The sequence below is a fragment of the Ambystoma mexicanum genome, chromosome 6q, assembly GCF_040938575.1.
Source record: "Ambystoma mexicanum isolate Mex_15411 chromosome 6q, UKY_AmexF1_1, whole genome shotgun sequence".
In the NCBI taxonomy this organism is placed as follows: Eukaryota; Metazoa; Chordata; class Amphibia; order Caudata; family Ambystomatidae; genus Ambystoma; species Ambystoma mexicanum.
In genome coordinates this window covers 1255079051-1255099737 of record NC_090937.1, presented here as the reverse complement: position 1 = coordinate 1255099737, position 20687 = coordinate 1255079051, and the positions used below count along the sequence as shown (strand labels likewise).

At 44.2% G+C, this 20687-nt stretch overlaps 1 protein-coding gene across 3 annotated transcripts in view; it reads right to left on the bottom strand.

The window, feature by feature from the left end:
• SEL1L3 (SEL1L family member 3) overlaps positions 1-20687 on the bottom strand; it is a 797084-nt gene that overhangs the window by 237207 nt on the left and 539190 nt on the right. For all 3 annotated transcript variants that reach the window (XM_069631849.1, XM_069631850.1, XM_069631848.1), the window contains exon 15: positions 3474-3650. In XM_069631849.1, the coding sequence (XP_069487950.1) occupies positions 3474-3650 (177 nt within the window). The remainder of the gene's footprint in view (positions 1-3473; positions 3651-20687) is intronic.

Sequence of the window (20687 nt, the reverse complement as noted above, 5' to 3'; positions counted from 1 at the left end):
ACACACTGACCACCTAAGAAAAATTGAGGGGAAATACCTTAAGAACTTAGCATGCTGCCTTAGTAGCCTACTGGTAGAATACCTGCACTGTGAGCTAGAAATACCTAGCCTCTTGGGCAATTACAAATATGCCGCTTATGTTTATACTGGCAGTTGGAAAATAGCCAGGAATCCTCTTTGTTGAAATTAGTTTCTTGTGCAAGCAGCCTTAGTAACAGAGGCTCGAACAGCACTGGATTAAAGACACTCGTAGTAGTCAGAAAACAGGTGCCTTAAACATTGTACTAGTCCTCATAACATTACCCTCAGATTTTACAAGCAGTTACATAAGAGGATGGACCAAGAAAGAGCTTGAGACCGAGTTTGCCAGTAAATCACACAGTGGCGAATTCCTACTACGGAGCTCTAGGCGTTGTACCTTTCTTGCGCATCTGATTGCATACCCAATCAATCGCATAGTGCATCAATATCTCTATTTGAAGTTCAATCGTGTTAATACCTTGCAAATATTGGGCTCCACAATGGGTGTCGCCTATGTGGGGAAGGGGACCTGGAAACCTGGAAACACTTGATGTTGAAATGGTAAAGTATAGATACGATGTGCAGGTGCACGCTGAGTGCCATTGGTAATCCAGCAATTTCCCTTGATCCTGAGCACCCAGCGACCACATTTGTTCAAGGAAATAATATTGTAATAATGTATGATCTGACTAAGATGTGGCTCAGTATTATATGTAGGTTGGATGCGCTGCCTAGTTATTCCATCTGATAATGCAGGGAATGGGTGGCTAGGTTGATAAGTTATTGTTCTAACTGCCATATTAAACCACAGATGGTATTTACACTCTGCTAAGAAATGTTTTACCCTAACATATATGCGTTGGTAAAGGGTTCATTAATATTTGTCAATATTAATCTTTTCTTGAATTTTATAATATACTTATGTGTATTGGTCTATCTATGTATATAAAGCCTTAATTGGCTGGATTATGCATTTAAGAAGAAATATATAGTTTTTCCTTCTCTCCCCAAAAAGAACAAAGCCTGTTCTTTTATTAATGGCAATGTGTCAGAGTGGATTTGGGTTGTTTGACCGAAGTGTAAAGATTTGCTATGGAATTGACCGTAGTCAATTTAGCAGAGAATCAGTTTTCACTTCGGCAAAACAACCCAAATCATGACATACTGTAAACTCCCACCCCCTTCCCCTACTTACCTTTTTTCTCCCTGCTTCCTCCACCGCTCCTGCTGCACCCCTGGGGCGTCGGATCCGTCCATCTAACGCGGGTCGGATCCAATGCTGCAGGATCCCTTTTTCTTTTTTTTATAAATCGCTAAGGGGTCGGGTGCGGGGGACACCCCTGCAACCTTTGTCGACATTATAGTGAACAAGAGTGCAAGCAGCCCCTGCTCCCATTGTTCACTATAATGCCGTTCGAATGGGAGATTTGATCACAATTATCGTATTCAATCAAATCTCCCATTCAAACAGCTTTTTCGGTCATACTGGGCATTACCTTCAGGGTACATGGAAATCAAGGCAAGTGCAAGGGATTTAGGAGGCATTCTTTGGTATATGATTAAGAAAAGGCAGATGAAAGGTTGATCTCGGATGGAAGGAAGTTGTCACTTGAACTGTGAGGATTTGGAACTGGCTTTAAGTAGAGAAATTAAGAGAGAAACTGAAAAAAGAATGAATGCAGGAGAAAAAGGCTTGACTGAGGGCAAGGTCTCTAGGTAGGTTCGGGTGAGCACCTACGATCAAAGCCAAGAAGTCACTCTTAACCGGCAAAAAGCAGAATCACAGCGTGGACACACTAAAGAGACTGATGTACTCTTTGTAAGGCGCGATTGGAGTGACCCATTCTTTCCAGAGTCTGGTGAGACAGGATAGGGGGCTGCAGCAGACATGGTCCCCTCATCCGGTCTGGAGTGGAGACCAACACAGGAGTCGCACTGCCAGGGTGCATGGAGTGGATGCAACAAAAACCGAGTGATTGGGAACAGAGCGGGGAAACCAGAATCAAATTAATAGCTCAATAGGCATGAACAGAGATCAAGAGCTTAAGGGGAGACACTTGACTAGTACTAAACTGTAGTCAGAAAGCAAGAAGTAAAGTGCAGACAATGTGCTTGGTTCAAGAGAGAGAGCAAGGGAACAGGTACACTTCAGAAGTGTAAGCAGGAAACAGTGAGTTCAAGGCTTAGACGAGTCACTTGCCAAAACAGTGAATATGTGGATTAGTCACCGGAGAAAAGAGTGAATTTAAGACAGCTTTACTGGAGCGAATGAAAAAGCATAAAGGTACACATGATTAAAAAGTGACCTCGAGACACAGAGAGTAACTGGAGGAAACAGTGAGTTTAAGATACACAAAGTCACTGAATTGGTGAGTGTAGGAGCCACTGAGGCAAACAATGAGCTCATGACACAGAGTAACAGGGAGCCACAATGCACCCAACATATAGTGAGTCACTAGAGGAAACAGGGAGTTCAAGCCATAGTGAGGCTCTTACCCACACAGCTAATATGTGGAAGCTGCAGGCCAGCAAAGGACCCCAACAAGGGAATTGCAGGTTAAGGAAAAGAGGCAAGAAAGCTGCAGAGGAAGGAATACCAGCAAGGAGCCTGAGAATCAGCACAGGGAACAGAATGATAAAAGATGAGGGAACTAGCAGGGCAACACAAGCTTTCCGGGGTTCAGGAAGCACAGGATCACTGGAGACCGAAGTGCAAAGGACAGACGTGGTAGCAATAGCCAACTGATCGACACCTGCAGCAGGTGGAAGTAGGCTTTTTATAGATTCTTCTTGCTCCAGCCCACATACTGCAAAGATGGCACAATTATAACAGCTGAGAACAGTTAAGATTCCCTTCCAATACTGGACTGCCTACAGCTACAGAACGTAACTGCCACTCGGAACAGAAGCGAAGCCTGGACCATGAAATGCTGGGGTTCTAAGACCTTGCAGGGAAGCGTTCAAATGAACAGAGGCCTGCTGTATTACACTGGTGCTCAAGGTAGAGGCAGTGCCTTGGAAGGTGCGTATGTGGCGCCACCTGGCAGCAGGAAGGAAAAATAACATAAAGCAACGAAGGAGCTCAGCCCACTTTCCTGGTGCTCGTGTGTGAACAACTCCAGCTTTCACAGCCATTGTGTTGTGGACTGCATAACGCACTGACTGAAGAGCCACAATCAACGGATGATGCGAACTTGATGTCAATCAAAATTAACTTGGCTATTTAGAGCCATGAGAAAGAACACAAGGTTTTTTTTTAGAAACACTTATGGGAATTTAAAACTGCTAATACATACCGTCATCCTGATATAGTACTTACATTCATACCAACCAAGCCGTGTGCATACTTTGTGTGCAAGTGAAATCAGTGAGGTGTAATGGCAGTATGTGAAAAGATGACTGTGGAAATATCCCACATGTCACAAGCCATATAAAAGAAAAATAATACTCACTTCATTTTTGCCAGGCGCTGTGGGATGAATTCCATCTAAATACATGACTCCAAGGTTGTACGCAGAATCAACATTGCCCATCTTGTCAGCCTTTGTCCAATATTTCAATGCTTTGGTATAGTTTTTCTTAAGTGAATGATAATACCATCCCAGACCATTTACAGCCTGATGCAATCCCTACAGATAAAAAATACACAATTCATATTTGCATTTTACATGTTGATCACTTAGCTTTACTGAATAAAGTGTCACACAGGACTATGTTTACTAAAACAATTACACCATAGTATGCACATGTATTTTCATTATGGGACCTTAATATGTCAGCAATATACAGTACAATATGAGCAGTCATGGACATCCCTTCAGCATGTTGAATCAAGTCCTGCAAACTGATAATTATAATTAGTCAGAACCCAGAATATAGCAATTTGTTTCCAACAAGAAAAGCTTTCCTCCCCAAAAAAATAAATCAACGGATACTTTCGGTACTATTTTAGTGTGTTGTGCATACACTTAATAACCCCATTTTAGGTCTGTTAGGCAAGATTGCGTGCAGTACCCTTTGGGAGACTACAGCAACCTTGACCTCCTGGCAATAGGAACCCAACCTTTTGCATAAGTCTATACTACCAGGCTTATCTCAAGAGGGGTCAATGTGAGCTGTAGGGTTTTTACACAGAAATTCACAGTGACAAGTATTCAAATAAACTCCTACACTAAAGTTTCTTGATTAAACAATTACTAATTTATTTAACAGTCAGTTCAATAAGCCTTCTTCAGAAGAGAGCAATACACAAGTAACCCAAAAATACACTTCAAAATACACACCCCTAGTTTCTCTAAATCAGCAAGTACCCATTTGAGATGGCACACAGATGGTTCCTACACTGTGAGGTGACTTAATTAACTAGGACACTGTGGACATTAATAGATGACTGGTACATTTAGAGCAATACTGAGTTGGTGTCAAAGAAAAGAGTTTGAGAATAACACAAAGGTTAAACAAATATTCTGAAGCAGGTAAGTACTTTTTTAACCCCCCAATGCAAAGTAAATTAACCCTTTCCTGGAGGAAAGGTGAAGCACAAAGTCAGTGGTAAGAAGAGTCTTTCAGGGAGCCAGGCCAGCCAATGTTAATTGAGAAAAAGTCTAGGTGAGCTGAAGCACTTCTTGCAGGTAAGTAAAAGTCTTGCACAATGTTTTAGAAGTCTTTATAGAAAAAAATAGAATCACTGTATGGCCACAAGCTGAGAGGCTTGTGAGGGGAAAAGCTGCAAGCAACTCTGCAAAAGCAACCAAGACAAGCCTCAACTGAGAACAAGCAAGGCTACACAAAAAGAGGTAAGTCCCATTAGTTTTACAGTACCTTTGGTTAGAAGAAATTGGTTCCAGCTGGCTTCTGTTCCTTTGTAGGTCTGCAGATCCTGTTGTTCCTGGGCCTCAGTCGTGGGGACAAGAGGAATACGTCTGGGGACTCCTGCACTATAAATTGAAGGCCGGCGGCAGCAATGGGCAAACTTCAAATCAGCTGCACTTCACGGTTTCAGCCCCTCGAGTCTCTAGCAAATAGCAACACTGCGGTTCTCGTATACCACTTTGGACTTTACCCACATCTGGGGTCCAGTACTCTGTTGAGGTGGTTCAGGATTGGTCAGTCCTGCTTCCTGGGAGTCCGCAGGATCTTCCTAGAGCTCGGGTCCGACTTAAAGACACTCACTCGTTTCTGGTGTTCCTCTCCCTGACACTTCGGTTCCTGCAGCAGCAATGGTACAGCCTGCTGCGAGAGGATTTCCAGATGAGCTCATCTTGGGGTCGATTGGTCCCACCAACCCAAGGGGAGAAGTCGTCCTTTGCAAGGGTTTCTCTAGTCGAGGCGAATTCGGATCTTCAGCACTGCAGCAGGGCTCCACCGGGCAAACCAACAGTCCAGGAGTTGCAGCAGGTGTCTCTTCCAGGTTCTTCTGCGGATTCCTTCGCCCAGTGGTCGACTTTGTCTTCCAAGCAAAAAGCCTCAGCATTTAAGCAGGCTTCTTCCCATTCATTCGCAGCCCAGCTGTCACTCATGCAACAGGGTGGCTGTCCTCAGAGGAAAGCCCTCCAGCCAAGCACCCTTGGGTGCATTCCTGTAACCAAGCAGATTAAGCACAGGCATTTTTGGGCACCTCCCTCACTTTCTGCCCTGCTAGAAACACTAGAGCCAGAGGCGGGCTTCACTCGTGAATCCCACCAAAGACAAAATGAACAAAGGGACCAAACCTGGTTTGGCACACAGAGTAAATCTCAAGATGGACATTTCCAACAAGAAATGGCGAAAAAAGAAGACCAGGGTCATTTTGACAAAATGGGCACCCATGGGTGCTTTACTGCAGCTGCGATTGCAGCCTGCAGTAGAAACACACAATGGTAGGAGAAAGTAAACCACTGCCACCAGTCATTAATCGTGGAATGGGTAATATAAAAATGTTACATGAGAAACTAGACAAAGGGGATACTAAGTAACCCCTCCAGCACCCTATGTTAAGAGTGTGTGCTCAGTCTAGAAAGTTACAAAATGTAAGTAAAGTCAATTTCACTTCACTGCTCTTGGAAACAGTAGTTTTACCAAGAGAAGGTATTAAAACCTTTGGGAAATCTAAGAGACTTCCATGTGCCAATGTAAAGAAGATGCCTGTGGAGTTTGCCGGACTCCAAAGCCAAAGGAAACACAGAGTCCAAATCACAGAAAAATACATGAGAGAGTGGGAAAAGGGTCTCACTCTCTCCAGGTTAGAAATTAAAAGTCCTGAAGTCCAGCAAAAAGAGCTTGGGGTATTTTAGGCAGAAGGGAATTAGCACATTTATGAGAATTCTCCCTAACAAGGTCAGAAGGTAAACCACTACGAAAGGACCACATGAATCGGGGCGGCCCCAAGTTCTCACGCCTTTTTTACAACCCTGATCAGTAAAGAAGAACCAGCTGCCATGTACAAGCTTAACGGACGGCCTTGTAATACATCCCCATGAATTCTGCCTGCTTTCTAGAGGTGCAAAAAGGAAGTGGGATCCTTGGGGACATCAAACCTGGCGTGGCGGCCTGTAACAAAGTACGATATGGGGCGTGAGTGCAAGGAGCATTAGCAGCCATCAGAATGCTGTAGCAGGTGTTACTGCAGAAGAGTCAAAGCTTGGAAAGTCTGCCGTAGCTCATGATGTATTATGTTGAAAAGCTGTGCTTGCAGCTTTTGTTCTGGGACTAGTTTGAACCGTCGGGAAGATGATATTTTAGATCTACTAAGGAAAATGGTCAATTTCTGCCATTTTTGCTGCGTGCTATTTGTTTACTGCTTTTTACATCAAAATATGTCCTGAGAAACGCTGAGGCCGTTTTGTGGCATTTTTAGAGAGGTGTGGGATAAGGGTACCCTTTTTTTTATTTTGGGGGGTTGGGTGACAGAGGACGGGTATTGACAGCTAGACCCCTAGAAAAATACAGGGCAATGGACACGTGTTCGCCTCCTGCGAGTTGTACCAGATCCTGTGAATCAGTGCAAGCTGGTGAAACTTAAGTGAGTGGGGTGTAAACAAATGGTCACAAGTCCACAGTGAAAAGTGAGACTATCAGAATTTGGAGCAGTTGTACCTCTAGGAAATGTATACATCTAAACAAAAGTGGATACGACTACAGCGTTTTACAGCACATTTGAGGTTTTACAGGGAGTTGTGGAAGGCCACTAAAGACGTGTTTTGTGCTCCAGGATCTGCACAACAACTTTAAATGGCCCTAAGGAGATGCTGTGGGATTTAACGCACACAAACATTTGGAAAAAAATGGGGCTAACCAGAGCATTTAAGGTTCACATTTTGCAAATAACTAACTTAAAATGTATCTTGAAGGGACACAATTAGAAAATGTAAAGTTGCACAAATCTCACAATTTCGGTCTTCGTTTAGCTACATCTAACAATGTTGAAGATATCACTATGTTTCACTGATCCTAAAAGCCCTGGGCCTCAGAGTTACACACAGCAATTATTGTCTTCATGTGCCATCTGGTGTGACCAACCCAATCGAAGTATAGTGCAAGTATAATAGGACTGCCCGTAGTTAGATTGCTTCTGGTTAGGGGTCTGGTCCAGAATCACAGAAAACACTGCTCGCCTATGAACGACCATCATTTCGCACAATTTGTCGGATAAAGAGCCCCTTCACTGGAATGGAACCCGATGGATAATTGCAGCTTTAATTAATGCAAAAGTGCGTGTTGACCGACTATGAAAGAGGAAAATCCTGCAATCCATAGGCAATTGGTGCTGGGAGTCTGTGGATTCTGCTGGTTTTTCGTCGTTGTTTGCGGTGCCTCACAACAACTGCTCCAGTCCCCACAAAGCAGACCTTATATTTAAACTACTCAGACTTCTCGGGAGCCTTACAAGCTGTGCTCAGGCCATCCACCTCCTGGCTAACAAACTATATCTGTGGTTTACTGCTAATATGAGGTCGGGTTTATAGAGTCAGCCATTACAGGAGGATTCTCAAGAACTTCAATATCCACACTGCATTGCACGCTGCAATAATACGGCGCTTTCTAAGCCTGCTCAGATCAGTAAACCCACCACTCATTCAGCTACTCCCCACAAAGAACGCAAATCTGGTTCATTAGCCCCTGACCAGAGTGACATTCAATGTTCTACAATCCCAAATGTTCCGCAGATTGCGGCTGATGTCAAAGCTGAATCTTCTGTTAACAACAAAAAAAGGGCTAAATGTCCAGGGACCTTGCAAACCGATAAGAAAAAAAGTACTGTTTGCAAAACTCTGCACTCGGCTTTTTCTTTCAATTGCTAGCCAGCGATTCATGGTTCGCTATTGTGTTAAATCTCTGGGTTCCAGCAATGAAGTGAGATCAGTGGTTCCAGTAAAAGGCATTGCTATGCTGGACCATTCAGCCTTGATTGAGCAAAATGCTGCCCCTGGCCCAAAGGATCTCACTGATCTCAGTATCATAGAATTTGCTGATTTAGCCTTGGAAAAACAACAGTTACTCAGAAATTATGCACAATGGATCTATTGGCCCTTTTGGCAGGGTTACCCAACAATCATGTGATGCATCTAACTTGGACTCTCCATCTGATCTAACTAACATCATTAACAAATATTCTATCACCAACGACCCAGACGGTCATGTTCAAGTTAGGTCAAAGTCTCCAGTTGATGCAGCCGACCTTTCTGGAAATGCGGCGATGCTTCATATCCTCTAGGATGTGGATGAAGCATTTTGGCTGACTCACCCGACAGTTTTGGCTCTAAACATGGTCCCGAGTTCCTTTGTTGCCTTGTACGACAACATTTGGAACAAACTAAAGTCCACCTCTTTGGCACTACTTGCAGTGAATGGCAAACTCGACCAGCTAGGCCTTGAGCAGTATTTTGAGCCATGTTTGGCCCCTATCAAAGGCGGGCCTTTTTTTGGTAGCACCTAGGCGTAGATAACGTGCATGCAATGGATGGGGATGCAGAATAACTCTGACACCGAATAATCGAACCAAATCAGGAAGATGGCAAAGGTTGCTGTTTTATTAACAATTATCTAAAATAGGGTGTTACCAATGGACATAAATGGACGTTCGCTCAAGCTCTCGGCACATATCACATAAAAACACATTTATATACAAAAGAATTGTCATATGTGATGTCATACTACGTGGTAAATGAGAAAACCAATGGGGTAAAAAGGGTAAAATCTAAGTATACTTTCCAGAAGGGCTGGGATTGTGAATGGCGGTCTACTGTCAGGTGGACAACTTATGCCTACCTCTAAAACGTGTCATCTTCAACACTATTATGTACACAGTACATCATTGGTCTTCAAACTATAAGGCTGTCAAACATTGGTTGGCACACTTGTGCCATGTCTGGAACATTTGGTACACTTAGCAGCATGCAAGCTCAGACCCAGGTGCCAGGAGGTGGACATGTCTTTACCTCCCCACCCAATTAGCCCAACATCTCTCATCACCCATGCCTTCTGCCATGGAGATTGTCTTTCAACTTGGCCTTGCAGAGTATTCTTGTCTCTGGGAATATATGGTAGTGCAAGCTCGTACTATCATTGTTCTAGAACTCCAAGCTCAACTCTATTTCCATCCTTGGCTCACGTGACAGCAGACCACGATTTGGTCCATTTTACAGCATTTAAATGGCTTAAATTAATAAAACTTGGTACGCTTGGTGTTCTTTCTTTTCACCTTAACAAGGGATGACTCAGCTTCTCACATTCACTACCTTCAAGGATAGATAACCAACCTTGGCTTGATTTATTTAGCTTTGGTACCAGGCCAGACAGCCTCGTCATTTGTATCCACAAGCTCAGCTAATTCTTGCTGCAACACAGTTCTCTGCCTTTCTCTCCTTGGGTCCTGGCTCACTAAAATTCATAACACCGATGTCCAGTTTTTATACAATGGCGGCTTTGCCTGCAATCTATTCACTACAGATAGCTAGCTTCTATGATAACTTAGTCTACTTGCATTACAGCATCTGTACAGTTATTGACGACTTGCATTTTCTTCAGTGCTTCGCACACATGCAATCTTCTCGCATATGAAAGGTTACTCAATTCTTAACTTCATCATCAGTTTCTGTAACATCCATGCATTCTCTTCAGCCACTATTCTCAGTGCGTCATGCTCGTCTCTTGTGACGTCACCAGTTCCTCTTTCGCTCTTTTTCATATTCCTCCCTCGGATTGTCATCTCTTCGGGAATACATTTAATAGGGTTTTCTCAGTGGGTACCTTCTTTCGAATATTCGCAGTGGTATGGTCACAACTGCTGGTGTCAAACATGGCACAATCTCATGTTTCCAACATATAGGAGGTAGGGCGGTGGGATTTCCTGCAGAGGCATGCAGCTGCTCCTCTACACACTGCTCACGCTAGCGATGTTATTGAGATTACAGATGGGTCAATTGAAATTATTGCGGCCTATACTCCAGCAGCCGTCCCCATCCAAAGTAACAATCTGAGGGATGCCGCTGCGTCGGCCTCAACGGTCACTCCTGGACCTATCATCATCGATTTGACTAAGGAAACTATACCTGCTCCAACCTTGCCTAAACCGACTACAGACTCGAGTGGTCTATATATTTGCTGTAATATGCCTGTTTCTAACAGGTTGTCCACAGTAAAAATGGCTACAAATGTGCAGAGAAAAGTTATGCTGGATAAGAAAAATGCATTAAGTACACACTGTTCTAATATCAAACAATTTCTTCCAAGCAGCATGTCTCCATTACTGGAGGTGGGGAGACTGCCTGACCAACTTTCTATGAAAGCAGTAACTGTTGACTCCTCCTTCCAGACTGGTTTAGACATGGGTAACCCAGGGAACACACTTCCACTTCCCCTTCCCCTTGGTCATTCCCCTCTGGCCAACCCGTTGGCAACAGCAAAACTAGCTTCGCCGCCTTAAACAAAGTTGAGTGCAGACCATACGTATTGGAGCAGGCAGGTTTCCTACCTGAAGTGGTGAACCCTGTTCCACCGAGCGGGTTGGCCACTGACTGCCAGAATGTAGATAGACTCATGGTTAATTGTGACAATGGTAAAGTTGGTTCCCTTACTACTCTCCAGGCTTTGGAGGCTAGTATTCCTCCCCCTCTAAAACAAACAAGAACTCTTGCTGTTCACCCTTTAAACTCCATGGCTAATAGTCACTCGACGTTGCAGCATAAACGTAATTTCGCAGACTCCATGGAACCTGGCTTTTTGAAACCTACTGGTTCAGGTATAAGCGTGGGGGAAGTTTGTCTCCCAATATATATCCAACACTAGCCGCAGGGGTGGTGAACCTATTAGGGTGTCTGCAAATGCCCAATTCCTTTCATGGTAACAGGGCTTATCTGCATGGTTCTGAGCCTATTAAACACAAACCTTAAAGCATGCTGCAACAGTCTCGGGGCACTGATAACAAATGGGGTTGGATAGCTATGAATCGGGCAGTTTCACAGGACAAAAATGGGTCCAGGTAAACCAGAGTGCCTATTAAAGTTATCAAGTTTATTGGGCTCTGACATCCCTATTTGCCTAAATAGAATCAATATACTGATGATTTTTGGAAAGATTCCAGCTTTGGCCCTTCTTACCTCTACCAATATTGATTGAGTTGCTTTTCCAGATAGGAATCACCCTGAAACTACCATTATCCATTTTATCTCAAATTTGGTGAAAGAACTAGTGCTCTCCAGAAGGACATGTCTGCAAGCCCTTGGCTTCGACATCTCTGAGTGCATGCCCCAGACGGCGGAGAAGTTGGCCCTGGGGGGGGGGATCTGTTATGGTTCATCCGTCACAGAAGGTGGTGTAGACAGTAGTTAATGATGACATCTTAGCAGATGGTAATAATATTGACTGGCCATTCCTCATGTCAATACACTGGAGAAAAGCGTCCCCATAGCCTCCCTTTGCGTGAACCCCTCTGGTAAAAAAGACATGCATCGCTGCATTAAATCATGGAACACTAGGGGGAGTCATCTATTTACAAACCCTGTAACTGTGGGCAGCTTAAAAGAGAGGCTAGCTGTATCCTCTTATAGAAGACTTGGTTGACCGAGACCCCAGTGTTAGATGGCTTCCAGGTCTTTTCCCAAGCTTTTTCCAAGCAGCCAGTGCAGGTAATAGTGGTCGGGCATCTGGTGGGCTCATCATTGCTGTGGATTCCTCTTTGGGTTTAAATGCTAAAGCCCTGGGTGACTTTCCATTTGGGGAAATGGCGGTGTCGGTTTTCTCCCAATTTTCCTGTTAAGATCATACTGGTTAACATCTACTGGCACAGGGGGATTGCAGACCTTGAGCCCTTTTTACAGAAGGTTTTGGAATGTATCACACTGTGGATAACTGCTTGTTAAAACTGATATAATATTGTTTCGTCTTCATTGTATATGTTGGCCTATGCCCAGTTGCTTTGCGAGGAAATCCGTATTGCAAGGTTGCGACCTTAAGTGAATCAAGCCTCCGTTTTAGGTTGAAGCCGCCATTTTAGTTTATCATGCAAAGTCACCCTGTGGCCTAAAATGGCAGACTTGTGTTCTCTTGTTCTTATTTTAACCTCTTCAACCTCTGTAGGAGAGTTAATGTCTAACCTGCCTGCAGGCTACATGTTAGGGTCATGTAGACCTTGTCCTTTGTTGACCTCGGGATCAGGGGATTACTTGAATCGGCGATGTTAACCTACAAGTATACAAGAACAATAACACTATTTGAATACGACATGCGAAACATCTGTTTGACCTGTATTAAAATAAATGTGTAAAAAGTTTAAAGTTAAACCCAGAGAATAATAGTGTTTGTTAGCAAATGTATTAAAAAGTAAACCGCATGCACGAGATATGTAAATTAGGAATGAACCTGGCGCGACCCTAGCCCAGTACATGATTAACTTGTAGGAGGCTGGACATTGTTATGAAGAAACTGTATAAATACGCTGATGCCCAGCTAGCAATTCCTGTTCACTGCTCACATTGAACCCTGCTGGTGGTCTCTGATGTATTGACGGCCAAATAGCTATTTGTGTACTTTGTTTTGTAAACTGTACAGTATTGCAATAAAGATTCTGGGAATCTTTATAAGCCCGTGTTGGTGTATTTCTCTTTGCATGGTGTAAAAGCCTTACTATTGCATTTTCTGATTCCACAGATGGCGCCCGAATAGGGACCCTCAAGATCGACTTTGTCTCGTTGAAGGTTGGCTCGGCTATCGGACCGGGATCGGACGGTGCCAACAGAAACTGCCCCTCTGGACGAGAAGTGAATTCCTCGACAGAACAGCACGATCCGATCCCTGAATGGTGAGCTGTAGCCCGAGACGACGTCTTGACGAGGGTCCATATATCGAGGTGGGTAAATTTGCCGAAATCACCAGACACGTGGGTCCTTAGAATTGTCCTTAGTAACCCGATCGGGCCTCCCAGTCCTTTGCTCAGGTGAATCGTGACCCGATTCTTAATTTAACCCTGACAATTTGAATTTGGCGCATTGTACTCGCGAGCACAATTATTTGGCCAGGTAACATCAGAACTCTGATATGCCTGGGAAATTGTCTGCCTGCTTCAGGGCATTATTCCGCAGCGACAGACAATCTTTGGAAGATAGCCATCGCGCACCACAGGAGGGGTCGCCGGCATGTACTATGTACTGTAAGAAAGGCTTTGGTAGTATAGCATTTAATGACATTTGGCACAGACAGACCAGACATAACTCTAATCTTCGGTGGCCAACCAATGGTAGCTTTGAAATCCCTCGTATAGAATATCTAGAGTCTGTATTGGTAAAGAAAAAGGCTAGACCTGCAGCATTTGACGCATTGCACAGTTGGAAAACAGAAGCTTTGCAGCAATTAAAGAGTAGAGAGAAACATATGCTTCGACATATGACGAGTGTCGAAAAGACATGGCTATATGATCAAAATAAACAATTGGAGTCAGTTAAGAACACGGACAGAGCGTTTCAATTAGGCATTCAAAAAATGTACCCTTCAAAAGATTTTCATACGTCAGATGAATTGATTAATAAACTTTTGCATGAACGAAGGCCCGATGCCCCTGCGCCACCCCCATGCGTCCCTCCTCCTGGTGCTTTGCCCCTTCCTGTTGTTATTCCTCCTCCTATAGTTCCTCCGGTCCTCCCTGTTCTTCTTCTTGTTCTACCAGCCGTCGCTCCTTTTCCTGCCCCCTCGCCTCCACCTGTTGATATTCAGAATGTGCCTACTCATCCTCGTCCAAGTGATTCCGCATCGCTTGTAGTAGACCAGGGCGCGGGATCAAGGGTTGTGACTCGTAATACTGTGTCCCCGGATAAAAAGAATGAATTGATTACTTGGGCTAAACATTGTATGGAGAAGGGTGAACAAGCTTATGTTTTTTCCACACTTGAAAATTTAAAAAGTATTCCTGAGACAAATGTTTTTATTGAAGGATTAGGGATTCATTTGAGTATAATGTGGAATAGATTAAATGATGTAGATCTCCCACAAGGGTTTACGGGATTTGAACGCCTTAGCGTTGTCCAGAGACACTGCAGAGAAAGTATATGAGCATGTCAAGAGGATTTTTGTGTATAGGAAGGTGTTGGATGAGTTACAGAATGAAGAAGCAGATGGTGATAGTTTAGGTATTATGTTCTTACAGAAACAGTTTTCTCCTCGCCGTGAATTGAAAGGTGAGGAAGCGCGAATTTGTACAAAGGATGCAATAAGATGGATTTTGGATATGTCGATAACTCCAGATGAAGTATATGACACATATGGTCAGTATACGTTAGAAATGCAAAAGAAAGTGATACAGGTTATGGTGGAATACCTGCAGAATGAGTGTGTAAAAAGAAAGATTTGTTGTCCCGCAGAATTGTTGAGTGTTTGTAAGAGAGCCTTTTCAATGGATACTTCGACTGCCTTAGCGCTTGATTTGGCTCTGTTGCTTAGTAAGCGTTCGGAGCTACCTACTTCTCAGTTGCCTATGAGAGAGGTCCCTCCGACATTTGTCCCAAAAGTTGAGATTGCGGCCGATGCTGCACGAGGAATAGTCGTGGGGGACATTCCTGCACATTACGTATCGCAGTTTATTCACGTCCCATTCTCAAGACAGGAAGTGAACACCATAAAGCAATCTATTCCTGATATAAGAAAGAATCCGGCGGGGTTCTATAAAGAAATAGAGTCGGTCTTACAATCATCAGAATTCACCGTAAGTGATATTGATTTATTATTTCCCCTGCTCCTGCCAGTTGATTTGTCGAAACAGATTAGGACAGTAGATGATGTACCTGGGTTAGGAGATACATGGGATAACATGGTTAGGCTCGACAGAGAAAGACCAGCTGGCGAGCGACCGCCTCAAGTGATATTAACTTTGCCTAATAGGATTATTGTAAAATTAAAAACTATAGTTCCTGAAAAAAGAATCATTTGGGACAAGCTTACGCCCTGTGTCCAAGGAAAGTCTGAGGGTGCTACCGAGTTCTTCAATCGGTTTGAACAGGTATTTTCAGATTTCAGTGGACAAGACTTAGGCACAGAGTCAGGCAAAAGGCTGTTTGTCTACAAATTTGTACGTGGATTGCTGCCTGACATCCAGTTACAGATTATGTCTTCCGAAAGCGCTTGGCAGGCGAAGTATCAATCAGAAGTACTGCACATGGCTCAGTACTATGAAAATTGTCTGAATAATGAAAAGGAAAAACTTGAGAAAAAAAGGGTGACCTGAAAACAAAAGTCCTCTTACAACAGATTGTTAGAAACCCTAGAGGGGGCCCTGGCAGAGGTCAGTTTGCGCCAGAATCACAGCAACCTTCTTCACAGGATAAACAAACTTCAAATGTGGATAATAGAAACATTTTTGATCACCCTTCTGCCGCGTACCTCTCTGAAGAGCTTCCTTTTGACGACATTCTGTTTCGTTAGGATTGCCCGAAACAGGATTTAGAACCAACGCCTATTCCCGTTCATCAGAAAGATCCCTACGTTGAGATGGCGGTGGGAAATAGGAAGCATCTATTTTTAGTAGATACGGGAGCACAGAAATGTTCCATTGACCATTCATGGGTTCCAAATATTCCCCTGTCAGGGCAGTCTAACGTTACGTAGGGTTTTCAGGCACACCTGTAGTTTGTCCGGACTCTTTGACGGTACCGATAACAATGGGTCCCTTTACGGAGCAGTGTCCATTTCTACTTACCACAAACTGTGGGGAGAATTTGCTGGGGTTAAATTTGTTGAAGGAATTGCATGCAGTAATACATTGTTCCCCGGACGGAGTTCGGTTAACAATTTCACCTCAGCAATCGCTCGCCTCTCAGTTTTTGACTCGACCTTTACGGCCAGAATTCAGTAACATTCTGGAATGCTTATGGGCAATTGATGATAATGATGTGGGCATTCTTCAAATTGAACCTGTTAAAATTATTCTGAAACATGGAGTAAAATTGCCTCGCATCCCACAATATAAGATCTCAGTTGAAGGCGAACAGGCTTTGAAATGTATAGTTTCTGATTTTGTACATCGTGAAGTAATTGAGGAAATTACTGGTAGTTTGTGTAACAGCCCGATTTTGCCAGTATACAAAAAAGGTGATAATGCGATTCCTTTTCGGTTTATAATTGATTTGCGTGCTATTAACAAAATTTTGGCTCCTCAATTTCCCATTGTACCTGATGTTACAACGATACTAAATACGATTCCGGCTTCTGCCACTCACTTTAGTGTTGTTGACCTCAAAAACGCGTTTTTCAGTATTCCCATACACAAGGATAGTAGGTATTTGTTCGCGTTTACCCTAGGTGGACGCTCGTTCACATTCACTCGTGCACCACAAGGGTACAATGAGAGCCCAAGTATTTATAGTAGGGCATTAAAAGAGCAGCTCGATACTCTCGAGTTGCCTACAACTTGCACGTTACTACAGTATGTAGATGATCTCCTCTTGGCTGCTGATTCTGAGAGTGCCTGTAAAGAAGGCACAATGTTGTTGCTTTGTCATCTAGCAAAACATGGCCACAAAGCTTCACTCAAAAAATTCCAATATTGTTGTCAGGAGGTTGCCTATTTAGGCTATCTCCTGTGAAAAGAGGGAAGACGGTTGACACCTGAACGAATAAAAACTATTTCTGGCATGTCTGTCCCAAATACACAGAAGGAAGTTAGAGCCTTGATAGGTATGGCTTCTTACTGTAGATTGTGGATGCCTAACTTTTCGTTAACGATTAAACCAATGCTGGCTTTGACAAAAAAGGGCATTTCTTTGCCATTGCCATGGACTTAGGGACACCAGACAGCATTTGACTTGCTGAAAACCGCGCTGTGTTTGGCGCCGGTTTTAGGCACTCCAAATTATGAAAAGGCCTTCCTGTTGTATGTGCATGAACGTGATGGATGTGCTTTGGCTGTGTTAAAGCAGGAACATGGAGGGAAGAATAGGCCGTGCGACTATTTCTCATCCACCCTTGATCCTGTTGCATGCGCTTTGCCGAGATGTTTGAGAGCTGTCGCTGCTGCGTCTGTAAAACAGAGAGAGGGAATGGTCCTGGGTCATGCGTTAACCCTAATGGTACCTCACTCTGTAGATATTTTATTGAATAGAACTCAAACGCAACACCTCACTTCTGCATGATTGACAAGATACAAATTGATCTTGTTTGCTCCCCACATTCAAATTCAGAGGTGTTGTGTATTAAATCCGGCTGAACCTTTACCTGTCCCGCAAGATACTGTTGATGGTGACGAAACGTCACACGATTGCCTTTACTCTACAGAACAAGAGACTAAAGGTAGAATTGATTTGAAAGACACGCCTTTGAATAGCCCACAAGGAGAGCTATTTTGTGATGGCTCTTGTTTTAAACTTCCAAATGGTACATCCACGGCTGCTTATGCCGTCACTACTTTAAGCACGATTGTGGAAACCAAAAGAATTATGCATAATTCCGCGCAGGCCGCAGAAATTATAGCATTAACTCGGGCTTGTGAACTTTCTGAAGGGCTTACAGTAAATATATATACCGACAGTCAGTATGCCCTTGGGGTAGTTCACAACTTCGGTAGACTTTGGAAAGAACGAGGTTTCTTGACCTCACATGGCACAAAAATACAGCATGGCACTTTAATAGTGCAATTACTTTCAGCGCTCGCACTCCCTGTTCAGTTAGCTATTTGTCAGTGTATGCGGAAGTTCCTTCCCCCTGAGACTCCTCACCTGGATCTTCAGTGGGGTTTGATGTCCTCTGTCTCCTTCTTCTTTCCTTCGTGGGATTCTCTCCTTCGTCACTCGATTTGACAGTCGTCCTTCCCTTCTTGCGTTCGACGAGGTAGTGACGGTCTCCCCCCGAGGCCACCTTGCCCGCCTATGGATCTGGCAGTCAGGTGAACCCAAGGGAGTCCGTCCCTTCAAACAGGGAAAAAGCCAGATATGGCAGAAAAAACCCTGTGTAATAGCAGATGGTATTGGCCGATCCGATGTGAAGATTGGAGAGGCTGGTATAGTCGTGTATCAAAAGAGAAATTGAAAATTCGAATGAAAACTGATAGAAGTCTCTGATCTTCCTGGATAAGGGTTAGCTCCAAGCTTATGCTCTGTATGGGAATGGGGATCGGCTGCACCCTTGGTACAAAGGAACAACCCCAAACAGAGGGCAAACAGGTAAGATGACAGGAGGCTGAAAGAAATAGGGAAAGCCACCAAGAGAAATCCGGAGGAATTAATAAGATGAAGATAACAAGCACGAGAGAGAACCAGAGAGAGCCAGAGAGACAGAGAGAGAGCGAGAGAGAGAGAGAGAGAGAGAGAGAGAGCGAGAGAGAGAGAGCGAGAGAGAGCGAGAGAGAGAGAGAGCGAGGGAGAGAGCGAGAGGGAATGGAAAGTGGGTGAAACTCGGAATAGAATGTGACCGCTCCGAAAACACAGCGGACAGATATTTGAGAGCCCACTAGACCCCAAGGTAGAATATAAAGAAACAGAAACCAGAAAGCACAATCAGAACTGCAGTTTAGTCGGGAAAAGCGGCAGCGGAGAGGCTGACCGACATCTGAGAGAAGCGAAGGAAAGAAAGACCGGAAAAGAGGCAGGGCAGGCAAAAAAAGGGATATGCACGAGAGGGGAAGACCAGGGAAGAAACAAGGCTCCGGGAAGAATAGTAACGAGGGAATTCTCGTAAGTGGGGCACTGCAGCACAGGCGAAAGTCCAAAGACCGACGAATGCGAGTTGCAACGCGACTCGCAGGGGGCGTGGCCTCCTTATATACCTGCCGGTCCAAAAACGACTAGAGCGTCAAGCAGACCTGTAGAGGGGTTTAATACCGCCTCCATCTTGCCCAGAGTTTCCACGGCCGCGGTGTGACACTATTATAAAATGTACAGCACATCAAAAGGTTACAGATGATATAGGAAAAGTGAATGCTTTCTCTGATCAGATAGCTAAGCAAACTGCCACTGATTGTAGTTCAGAAATGTATGCTGTAAGAGAAACTGTAAATGTTTGCACCTTTGGTGAAAGTATCGATTCTGTAAAAGACATTCAAGCAGATGCTACTATAGAGGAGACCAAGAAATGGGTCGAGGGTGCAGGAAGATTGGATGATGATGGGTGTTGGGTGGACAATGTTGAAGGAAAATGGTTACTCCCCGACGCCTGTACTACAATGATGGTCATTATGGCTCATGGTCCGACCCATGTCTGCACGCGTACATTGACTAAGATGTTACACAGTGTATGGGCCAATGATAACATTTTCAAAATTGCTGAGCGCTTTGTCCAAGGGTGCATGGTCTGCTTGCAGCACAATGTAGGAAAAGGTACCTCGACTACTAGAGGAAGTTTCGCTCCACCTTCCGTTCCGTTTGAGGTTATCCACTTTGATTTTATTGAAATGGAACGTTGCAACAATCTTAAATGTGTGTTGGTTGTCATTTGTGCATTTAGTAAGTGGGTTGAGGCCTTCCCTGTTAGAGATGCAACGGCCATAACCACGGCAAAAACTCTGTTGAGAGTTTTTTCCTAGGTTCGGGCTGCCGAGTCATCTGGTCGGATAATGGGCCACACTTTATCGCTGCTGTTATCCTACAAATATGTGAAGGATTACAGATTGATAAACGGTTCCATTCGGCCAGACATGCCCAAAGTGCCGGATTAGTGAAAAGGCATACCGGCATTATAAAGAACAAGCTGGCTAAGACGTGTGCTGGCACCAAGTTAAAATGGCCGGACCCCTTACTGATCGTGTTGCTGTCGATGAGAACAACCCCTCAAACTAAGACTGGGCTCTCTCCCTTTGAAGTGGTAATGGGGAGGCCTGCTAATATTTGGGGTATGCCAAAAAGTCGCTCGTTGCGGGATATAGAGAATGTGCTTCTTTCAGATTACTGTAACCAGTTGACTAAAAATCTATTTTCAATTTATCACCAGGTGCGAGAGGCATTACCTGTACGGTACAAGGGTCTTGGTCACAGTCTATGACCGGGGGACTGGATCCTCACAAAAGTTTTCGGTGGAGGGGTCCCTACCAGGTCCTGCTAGTCACCCAGACTGCTGTGCGGCTAGCAGGGTGAAAGAACTGGATCCATGCGACACACACCAAACGGATCCCGCAGCCCGTGCCATACGATACAGAAGACACAGAATCCCTTTCCACTGCTGTAACCAACGTGCCTGAAACAGCAACAACTGACAAGAGAGTATCGGAGACCGTTCCA